We start from the raw sequence: 10,856 nt of genomic DNA on the forward strand, positions 1-10,856 counted from the left end.
AAATAAGAGCATAAAATATATAAGGACTAAAAATGTGAGTGCAATGAGACTTAAGAGTGAGTTCTCAGATAAACTAGTAAAAAAAGATGCGAGTGCAATCTTGACTTTTGAATCTCGATACCCATCTTCATAATCGTCACAGAACTTGGACAGGAGCCGCATGCTCCTCGTAGGTTCAACCTCACAACATTTCCCTCAAAGGTTCTAACCCCTTTGAAGCCTAGCCCCCCTTCTTCTTCACTCCAGAGGAGCACAAAAATTCACCAAACTAGTTTTCCCAGCAGATGTGGTCTACTTTGCCAGTTTTAAAATCTTCCTGCAGTACAGGTCCTCGCCAATTTCCTGTCGGCACCACTGGCTTCTGGCGTAGATGACGTGGCAGGGCTCAAAAGCTTGCTCTCATCTAAGAAAAAAAAAATTATGCAAAGTGCAATTTTGTTCAAATATGTTATATGGACCAAAAAGTTAAAAAAAAGAAAAAAGAGTTAAGATAAAAATCACTGATACCAAAGATTTCAAACCTTTTTCTTTTATAATAATAAAATGTTTACAAAAGCGTCCTTAATTTATTCTTGCTGAGTCTATTTGTATTGTTACTTGTAGTTTTATGTTTTATTTTTGAGTTATAGGAGTTGGTATTTGGATGCTTAGACGGAAAAAAAAATAAAAAAAATTGTAGTCGAATTTTACGCGGTGTCGAAACGAAACAGTGGTCAAATGAATTCAAGTTGTGCATCCAAGATACGGAGTATTACGAACTATCAAATGTAAAACACTGAATCATTTTTCCAACCCTATGTCTCGCACATGTTCCTTACAAGATACAACTGTACAAGGGGCCAGTAAAAGGGGGTATTGGATTGTAGTGAGAGACAGGAGACTGGATGGGCTTTTTAAGTTGGACCCATTATCAACCCATCTAAACCCAAAAAATCAGTGGGTTTATTAAGTTGACCCAATTAGAACCCATATTTAAATATGGGTGAATTTGGGCTAATTATAAATGGATGGATTTGAATAAAACCATTAGAACCCATATTTAAATATGGGTGAATTTGGGCTAATTATAAATGGATGGATTTGAATAAAACCATATTACTGTTGTCACCTCTAGTTAATCCCCCACGTGGATACTATTCCGCTAAGCAAAATAAATACTTATTTTTTGAATTAAAGTTGATATATTGTGAGAAAATGACATGTATTGTAAAACGAAAAACAAGTACTTAAAAAATATGAATCTTTTAACGGAAAGAGGCCTAAATATACAAATAGTCCATCCTTATCCAATCCGGCCCTTAACAAGGGCCTGGCTATGAAAAAAGAAGGAACCATGTGGAACCACCCTTTATCCCACCACCTTTATCCTGGAATCAAACATGCCCAAGGCTCTAACCTGATAGACGACTACAACTCTCTTTACTGGGTGTGAAACTCTGGTTCAAGTCTTACTACTGCAAGATGTAGCTTTCCATTACAATGGCTCCCCTATTGCTTGGAGAAATAGAATGAAATAACATAACATCTACTCAAAGGGATAAACATGCCAACATTTGGGATGACGTTTAACATCTCAAAGAGACTATTTAATCCACGAGAAATATTCTGTCAGGAAGAGACAATTTAATCCGGGTTAGTGAACATCTGGTAGACAAAATGAGGAAGCATATATTCCCATCTTACCGGGTGAATCAGGAACAAACGAGTAGAGCAGCAAATCCTTAAAACCATGAAAGTAATCTTCACAAGCTCGTGTTCATGCCGATTAAGCTTGACACATGCAATCGCCCGCTGGATACGTGTATATAGACTGTTTCTCCTTTCTTAACCTGATTTGCCCTTGTCTATTCTTATGCCCATTCTTCACCGACTGCTGAAACTGTGCCCACTCCATGCTCTTATTCATAAAGAGGTTGCCCAACAGCGCCATGTTTGGTCTAATGGTCTTCAAGTTCTTGTAAGCTCGATATCCCAACTGAAATAATACAAGAAAGATGGACAAAATATTGAGATTATGTAAAATCTGAGTGAAAATTTTTTACTTGGTTTGTATTGCATGGTATACACATAATTCAGTTGACATGCAAGATATTGCATAGCATCGGAATTATTCTTGGCATCCTAGCACAACAGTGGGTAAACCAAAATAAGATTCAGTTACCATAGGGTTGGACACTTAAATTGAAGCTGCCTACCCAAAATCCAATGACTAAGGCTGTGTTTGGATCATGTAGTTGTCAAGAGATTTAATGGAAAATCTCTCGACAACTATTTCCTCATCTTCTCCTTCTCCTTCACCTTTTCCTTTCCTCTTATACAAACCTTCCACAAATCCATGATTCAAACACACTATACAGATTTTACTTATTCTGCAGATTAGCAGAACAAATCAGAATTCGTATAATTTAATTGGGTGCTCACCATTGCATTGTGCATATTGCCTGGAGAAGCTGAGATGAAGATATCACTCTGCATGCTCACGTAATAATCAACAGCAGCTAATAAAGAAGCCTTTCCTTCAACCTTGGATCTCTCGTCTGTGGCAGCAAGACTTTTCTTATCCTCCATTAGTGGAAACAATTTGCGTAGAGTAGATATCCTTGCTTCTCCACCGTAAACCTGAACAAATTTTTTGTTTTTGTTTCTGTTCTCAAGCTGTTTCTGAAATTTTCTATTTTGAATAATAAGGCTATGTTACATGCACTAGGATGCGGACGCATGTCCAAGCACCAGACCGTCCTAAGCTAGAATTTTAGGAAATGGGATATGTGTCTAAAGTCAGGTACGGGTTTGCAAACATGTCCTGAGCACTTATTGTATCCTAAATTGTCAAATATTTACAATATGTAGTGAGTAATAGAGAACTGTACTCAAAATAAATTGGATAACAGAAAAATATGAATTTCTATCTCGCATTTGTGTGACAGGTTGTAAATGTTTTTATCAGCTAATGCGAACTTTTCTTCATCGTGACAAAAAGAGAGGACTGAAATGTCTAAATGGGGAACGGGTGGCCGACATATCACACCCTTGCCCAGGTATCGGGTGTTCAAGACAAATACTTGCACACGTTTCAAAGAATATATGTAACATAGCCAGGAGGTTCGAGGAAAACCACATATTTCCTTGTGAAGACCCTAAGAATGAGACAAACATTAGTTATGTACCGTGGAAGTATATGACAAACCTTATGGGAAGCAAGATAAAGGCTGGTACTGTTGTTGAAGCCCAAAGCTGCCAACAAGAGTCCAATCTCTTCGGGAGTCAATGGGCAACGACCCTGATTTCTCAACTCCTCATCAGTGAACTGAGAATTGAGGACTCTTCCCTGCCAAAGCACCTGGCGGTACTTTGCAAGAGCCAATTTTTCAGCTTTACCCCCACCAAAATCACAAGCTGAATGAGCAGCCATATCCTGTTCAAGGACAAGTTCGTAAAACACAGTTTGAAAAACTGCTAATTAAATCCATTTCCCAACACTACTCAGTAGGGGTGTTTGGATCTTGGATTTGAGGAGGGATTTGCGTACGAGAAAAGAGAGATTCTACTTCATCATCTCCTGATAAAGCAGAGTCCCTCTACTTTTCTTTCCATCCACAGATTCAAGAACCATAAACATTTGTAGACACACATGAAAGGAAAGAGGAAAAAGGCCGATGCTGAGTCACTTAGACACAGAAATACACTTAGACACAGAAATACACACCAGCATCCTTATGAAAGTACCCCATTAAAATTGCAATGGACAACAGGTAATGAATATTGGCTACAGCAGGACATCAAAATAGTGGTTTCAGCTCTCTAAGTAAGACTCGAAGACCCAAGAAAGTTTCCCATCAACTTCTGTAGTTGCCAACTGCAGCATTGTTGCATTGTTGCATCCCATGTGGTGCCTACTGATCTACAGCAGACTTCATAGATTTCGGTAACTGAAGATATATTACCAGGAGCTGAAGTTACTAGAGCTCATGCTTTCCAGTTCTTACCAAGCACTGGTAGATACTACTAAGGCCCAATATGCATCCCCATAGTGGTCCAGAGGTAACTAATCAGACAAAGACGACTTCAAAATACTAGCGGAGAAAGTCTACATAATAAGAGATCATACCTTATCAAAACGAAGATGAAGAACCACAAACTTTCCAGCTCCTTGTTTGTTAAGGACATCTGATCTTTCATCGAGATGATTGTCCCCACTAACTCTGGCCTTACTGGGACTCCGGAGACGATTGATGAGGGCATCTCCCAGCAACCTGATATGGGGAACAAAAACTAGTGCTTGAAAGTTGACTCTACAACGTAGGAGCTGGATGTCTGAAGGCAAGTTGTCAAAAGCCAAACGGTGCGAGAATGGAGCTATAGCAGCAATCCCATAACTGCAACAGTCAGAAACAGCTTTGAAAGTCAAATTAATCGTATCATATGCAGCATCTAATGTGTCAAGTTTTTCACAGGGCAGACCTAGAATCGAAAAGTTCGACATATGAAAAAAAAGAGAGACAATAGAAGAAATATAGTTGCAACTCAGAATCAGATGAGCAGTAGATCAATCCAATTTAGAATTAGGATGTCAAAAACATGTGTTGAAGATAGTCTCTCTCACAGCCTTCAGACATTTTATGTTTCTGATTGTGGACAGTAGTACTGTAGGACTTTGCATTGCACTTTCATATCGCATGTCCCACACACTACATCTAGTTCCTGGGGAGTTTCATCTTCATTTTTGCAATTTCAGGTTTCAGAAACGAAGATCTTATTTTTTTAAAAGTAAAAAAGAAAGCAAGTCCTAAAAATTTGTCCTTTGAAGGATTTTTCAGTTCAATATGAAAACCAAATTGGTCTACAGAAGATAAATTTTGATACACGTGCATGACCAAGCAACATGCTATATGAACAGCAATATTATTCTCCGAAATAGAAATTTGAGGCTTGAACTTGAGTTGATATTGGGGGATTGCTCTGAACCCTTTGGGGCCACCCTTGGCAATAGAGTAAGTTCTAATAATAATAACAATAATAAAATGATCTAATATAACAGTCTGGAAGCCCCCGAGAAGGGTTAAAATAGCAGTTCCTGCTCCTTGGGAAGTTAGGATTATGAAATTGATTCAACAATTGGATATTGTTGTTTGTACATAGGAAATGAGACTCAATCCTTTTACTGAATCGGATTGAAGCTCTATTGTCATTGTTCGCTGGAATCGGAAAGTCTACATGCAAACTCGCATATTTCGTCTAATTGGTCACTCTTCTTTGTGTTCCACGAAAATTAGATCATCAACTCCATGAGGTTGTACCCTTTAATAGGATGGACATCTCTGCTGAGCCAAAAAAGTAAATAAAACTTGACAGTTCAATTAAGCCAGAAGGAATATACTCCCTCCATCCCATTTCGTTTGCTCGTATTTCCTTTTTGAGCCGTCCCAAATTGTTTGCAACTTTCCAAAATTAGCAACCGCAAAAGGACAACCTTCTAATTTTACCCCTTTAGTTTTGAGTTGAAGGAAATACTAATGGAACTTATTATATAACTGTTGTAAAGGGTATAAATTTAAACATTTTCCAAAACAAAAAAAACTTTGAGTCAATAAAAACTTGGAATTCCCGTAATGAGAAAACAAATTAGGACGAAGGGAGTATAAAGATGCACTTCACTGGACTCTTAAGGAATACAAATGAAACAACCAGATACCTTTCCAAAACGGGTAAAATATTTTCCAGATACCAGTTAGCTGATGCATGCACAGGCGCTGTTTTAATTCTAGTGGCTCGTATCCCTGTAGCATAATATTCCCTGGTGCTCCAAGAATATTGGCTAGGAAGGTCTTTAACAATAGAAATTTCATCATTAAGAGCACTGATAAAGTGATCCACGTCAAATATTTCGGTGAATGAACTGCAGAAAAATGAATGAGTTTTCATTAGTAGCCAACTTTTGCAGATTGATAACTTAATGCGGTAAGCAAAGACTGGCTGGAATCATACTATACCTTGCATCTTGCCAAACAGGGTTCACTTCCAAGTGTGGGATCACTAGTGTTGCATTCAAAATTTTAGCAACAGCGACTGCATCACATATCTTTCAAAAATGAACTAAAGTAAGCGACATATGCAACACGATTTCAACAAAAAAAAGATTGCAAAAACACTAAATTGTTAACAGAACACATAATCATTCTTGTGACTGATTCTTGCACAAAACCAATGCAACACGAAAACTTACTTACCCCCATTCTCTGTTGGTTCAGGCCTCCATCAAGGAACACTTGGATATACCCTTGAGATTTCTTTGGTAACTCTACATAGCACATTTATGAGTCATGAGAAACTTTCATTGATGTGGAACCATGCCAATTCCAAAAAATCTCACCTCAACTACATATAGTTAAACTATCTAGCAAATATCACGAAAGGCAATATATGAGCAGGTACAAGTTTGAAGGCACTCACGAGGCCTGTTTGTAGATCGAACGCAGGGTTTCCATCCTTGGTTGGCCAAGGGAGACCAAAGGTCAGACTGTTGTTGGTCAGACTGAAAGGAAAAAGGAAGAATAATGCAAATTTAGCACAAATGTTGATAAAGTCTAGGATCTGGAAAAGCTCACCGAATAGAAAACCAGATACTTGGCACCTACTCACAGTTTGTCGATTTAAAGCAGCCAGTAGCAGACGCAAGTGTCTAGGCTTTGGAGCATTCCATTCCTGCCATGCAACAGTTCCTTCGTTATATAAACAAAAGGTAAAGAGTAAGACCTTGTTTTATAACACAGGTAAAGCACTTAAATCTGAATACACTTGGTTGTTATTATACAATGAAGTGCCTGGTAATGCACCTACCACTTACATTTGCAATACTGAAATGGGATTATTTTAGACAAGATTTAACTTGTCACCAAAAATTGAATATGGACGCTAAGTGGAAGACAGATTTCATTTTCTTTCCGACTAACGTCACTCTAAAAGGTTTCATAGTTTGCAACTTCGATAATCAAAATGTGTAAACACTAAAAAATAAGTACCATTGAAAGTTGGAAACACTTAATGCATATATCATCAAGGTTAGGGTGTACACTGTACACTTCGATACTTTGCCACAGTGCAAGTATTACTTCCAAAGTTGGAAGCTAATAGAACCTCAAGGATGCATTCATATAAAGTAACTACACTATGGAGGCAACCCTAACTTCTCTCTTATCCTTTCTTGTGGGCAAATGAAGGTAGGGAATCAAGGTTGAACTTTATGACCATTGATAAACGGAATAATGTAACAATGATCGTCTTCAAGGCGTGCGATGTTGAGCACACAAAATTTAACCCTTTATGGCTTTCTTTAACAGCTTAAGCTTTTAACTGTGTTGGTTCATTAGTAGATCTTCAACCTATGGAAGCTCAATCACAAATTGAAGAGAAAAAAAAAAGTAAAAAAGCCTTGACATCTGACATCTTACCCAACATTGCCACATGTCATGAAACACAGTCTAGACTCATATAAGAAACCGCATATCTGGGAATACCCTGAGGATCTGTCCCCCAATATGACTGTAGAAGATAGAATCATTTGGTCCCTTAGTAGCTCTAGGGAATTCGCTGTTAAATCCACCTGGGAAACCAGAACTGAAGGGGCAGTGGTATCTTGGCATAAATTGTTTTGGTTTTTTAGTGGGTCGGATCGACAGCACATACCCATTATATTAAGATGGGCCTGTTAGGCTGATGAAGTCCATTAACCAAGTAGCTAAAGCCCAGGAGGCCGAAGGGCCATTCAGCCCGCATGGTATCACAAGCCTGACAAGGTGTTAGGCCAAAGTGCTTTGTTCAGCCAGGTCATACCTACCTACATGGCGCTCGACAATCGTCAAGCATGACGTCAAACTGCGAGGCTGTAATTAGTGACGTCACAAGAGGCACGAGCTAACTTGGAGGCTAAGGCAAGTGATTCCCCATACGAGGTACAGTAAGAAGCTCTAAGAGGTACGCCGTCACCATTCAGTGCATTCACACATAGCTCTGTACTTTCCTCTCCTTCAACTGAGACTTACATAGCCATCGGAGTTCCTCCTGGTTGACCTTGGCCGGTCAGGAACTAATGGAGGTTCTGTCTTGCAGATCCAAGAAGAGGGAGGTTCAGTCAATCCAGATCCACTCTCAGAGGTCCAGAAGGAGGTCCGGATCAGTACCACCCCATGGGTTTAAACATCATAATCCTAGCTGAGCATTTATCCAGTGGATGGCCTTTCAGGGAAGACTGGCTACTGGGATAGGTTGTTAAATGGGGCATCGCTGGGGTAGCAAATTGCATGCTCTGCAACAGTGCTGATGAGACTCATAGCCACTTATTTTATGGCTGTTCTTTTGCTGGTGATATTTGAACATCTGCGATCAATAGGTTTGGGTTTTCTACAAGAGCTATGCATTTGGAAGCTGAAATGGAGGGGTGCCTTTCAAATTGTAAATGGTATTCTATGATGATTTTATTTTATTTTATTTTTGGTACAATGAATGTTACTTATAAATTGGCTTTTACTGCTGCTATATATCATGTCTAGAGAGAGAGAGAAACAGAAGGATATTCATTGCAAATGGGCAAGGATATCTCTAGGCTGATCTGTGAAGATGTGAGAGCATGCTTGTGTGGTTGTAAGGAACATCACCCCCTCTTGCGACAATATTAGGCTGCGTATGCTTGGGATTTGCCTAATGTTGTTATGAGACATTAACTAAGGTCTTGTGCTTAGGCAGTCCCACCGTGTTTCTGCTTTGTTGTTTGTCTAAGGGCTGATTGTTCTTTTTAGCTTCTCCTGCACTGCGTCCAAGGCTATCCCCCTTGCCCTGGCTTCTTCTCGGTTGGTCATGTACCAAAAACAGAAAGAAAAAGAAACCACATCCATGTAATGTCGGGACCTCTCCGCTCATTGCCAATTGGTTTTGAGTTAAAGACAAAAAGTTTCCACATAGGCCAACGATAATTCTCTGGAATTAACTCCACAGATGTATATCAAGCACCATATGCACCTCGCAACTACAATTACACTCAAACCTAGTTAACTTGAGAATTAGGGTTCACTACAAAACTTTACAGAGAGAGAGAGAGACGTACGGAGAATAGGGAGGGCGAAGCGCGGCCCAAGGGAGTGAAGAGATTGGGGGAGAAAATAGGCAACAGAAGCACCAAAAGACTCCCCAATGCAAGTCTGCGAGTCTGGCTGTTATGGCTGTCTGGCCTCATATCTTGTAGTACTTGCAAATGCATATCATATATGCATAGATACCAATTGTATATTAGGTTCGTGGATCACATCTGACTGAGAAGGGATTGGATCGATCGCCTTCTGGTCTTCTATCGAGGATTTATCGGAGAGTCTAATCTAACAGAGAGTACAGAGCTGGAATGAAGGCGAGACCGCCATTTTTGGTCTAGGAGTCGAGTCATCAGTCCCGGTAAATTAAGCCGTTTGGGTTTTTTTTTTTTTTCTTTTCCATAATTTAATTTTTTTTCTTAATTAAATTTTCCCTTTATTTCTTTTTTTCGTGTTAAATTATATTAAAAATAAATTGAGCATCGATCATAATCATTGATTTTTTCGTTTTTTCTCATCGAGATAGTTCACAAAAAATTGACTCAATACAAACAAATATGAAAAAATACGAAGTATAATAAAGACAAAAGACAAACTTGGATTATTTAGCTAAATTAGCTCCAATTTCTTACGATTAGATATTTTGAAAATTAAATTAATATTTGAAATTAGAACTCATATACCACCTTTGGAACCAATCCAAGTCATAAGACAGCAACCCGCTAGGACCTTTTGATTTACAGAATTTTCCTTTTCTTCTTTCGCAACAGGTGATGTATAACCGGTTCAAGGGACAAAACATTTGACAAAAGTTTTGCATGGGACCTTCACATAAATGATCAGAGCCTTTCAATTTATTCAAAACATGTTTTTAATAGCTCTTGTGAAAAATCAACTCATTCGGGTAATGGTAAAGGCTTAATTGCTTCGTTTAGTTGATTCTTGTCAAATTTTACAAGATAAAGTTAAATGAGCCGCTGAGCAAAAAAAAGTTAAATGAGCCAATCAAGCTCTTACTGATATTCAAAAGAGTTGATTTTTTACGCGACCCCTTAAAAACATCTTTTAAACAAATTGAATGGCTTCGATTATTCGTGTGGGGCTTCGATTAATTTTGTGTCAAATATTTTGTCCCTTGAACTGGCGCCTATATTTTTTTTTACAGAAACCAGCACCTATATATGTATGTATTTCAGGCTCCTGGGATAAGTTACAATATTTTAACAAAGATAACATGAAAATAAAGAGCAATGCGGAAGTAGAGTGGTAGATCAGTGGTAAGCATAGCTTTCTCCGAGGGAAAAAAGAACAAAAAGAAAAAGTAGTAATACTTATCGAAAATGTTGTTTCCTTTATGAAACTTGTGTCATTGTTCAATGGTGAAAAAAGTACTTTGGTTTATAATTTATTAAATCTTTTACACTAATTTAGAGATTTAAATTAGTTTTTTGAATTAGAACAAAAAATTAAAAATTATGCTCATAATTATTATTTTTAAATATAGTAAAATTTCAAGAAAGGATCAGCAAATTTTGGAACAAAGAAAACCAAGTCTAGCTTTAAACCAAACCTCTTACTCGATTATGATAAGAAAGTTGGAAATCATTCAGATCGATACATGACTCTAGAATTTACATCCACCATACAAAATTAGATAAATTTTATAGAAAGTTACTGAAAAAACAGGGTTTCCTAATAGTGTGTAAAAACTCCTAACAGTATAAATGCGAATCACTAAGTAACATTATCAACAAAAACTACACAAGCAATCAATCACAC

General features: G+C 38.1%; 1 protein-coding gene across 1 annotated transcript; it reads right to left on the minus strand.

Moving 5' to 3' along the window:
* Window positions 1–1,226: 1,226 nt before the first annotated feature.
* Window positions 1,227–9,443, minus strand: LOC131331372 (O-fucosyltransferase 31). The gene is made up of 10 exons (XM_058365279.1): window positions 9,098–9,443; window positions 6,640–6,702; window positions 6,451–6,532; window positions 6,228–6,298; window positions 5,991–6,079; window positions 5,693–5,896; window positions 4,109–4,376; window positions 3,188–3,415; window positions 2,422–2,619; window positions 1,227–1,975 (listed from the first exon to the last, which is right to left on the minus strand). Exons 1-10 carry the CDS (start codon window positions 9,248–9,250, stop codon window positions 1,766–1,768), a joined length of 1,566 nt encoding a protein of 521 aa, XP_058221262.1. The 5' UTR covers window positions 9,251–9,443; the 3' UTR covers window positions 1,227–1,765.
* Between the last annotated feature and the right edge of the window lie 1,413 nt (window positions 9,444–10,856).

The sequence above is a fragment of the Rhododendron vialii genome, chromosome 6a (genome assembly GCF_030253575.1).
Source record: "Rhododendron vialii isolate Sample 1 chromosome 6a, ASM3025357v1".
NCBI classification, from domain to species: domain Eukaryota; kingdom Viridiplantae; phylum Streptophyta; class Magnoliopsida; order Ericales; family Ericaceae; genus Rhododendron; species Rhododendron vialii.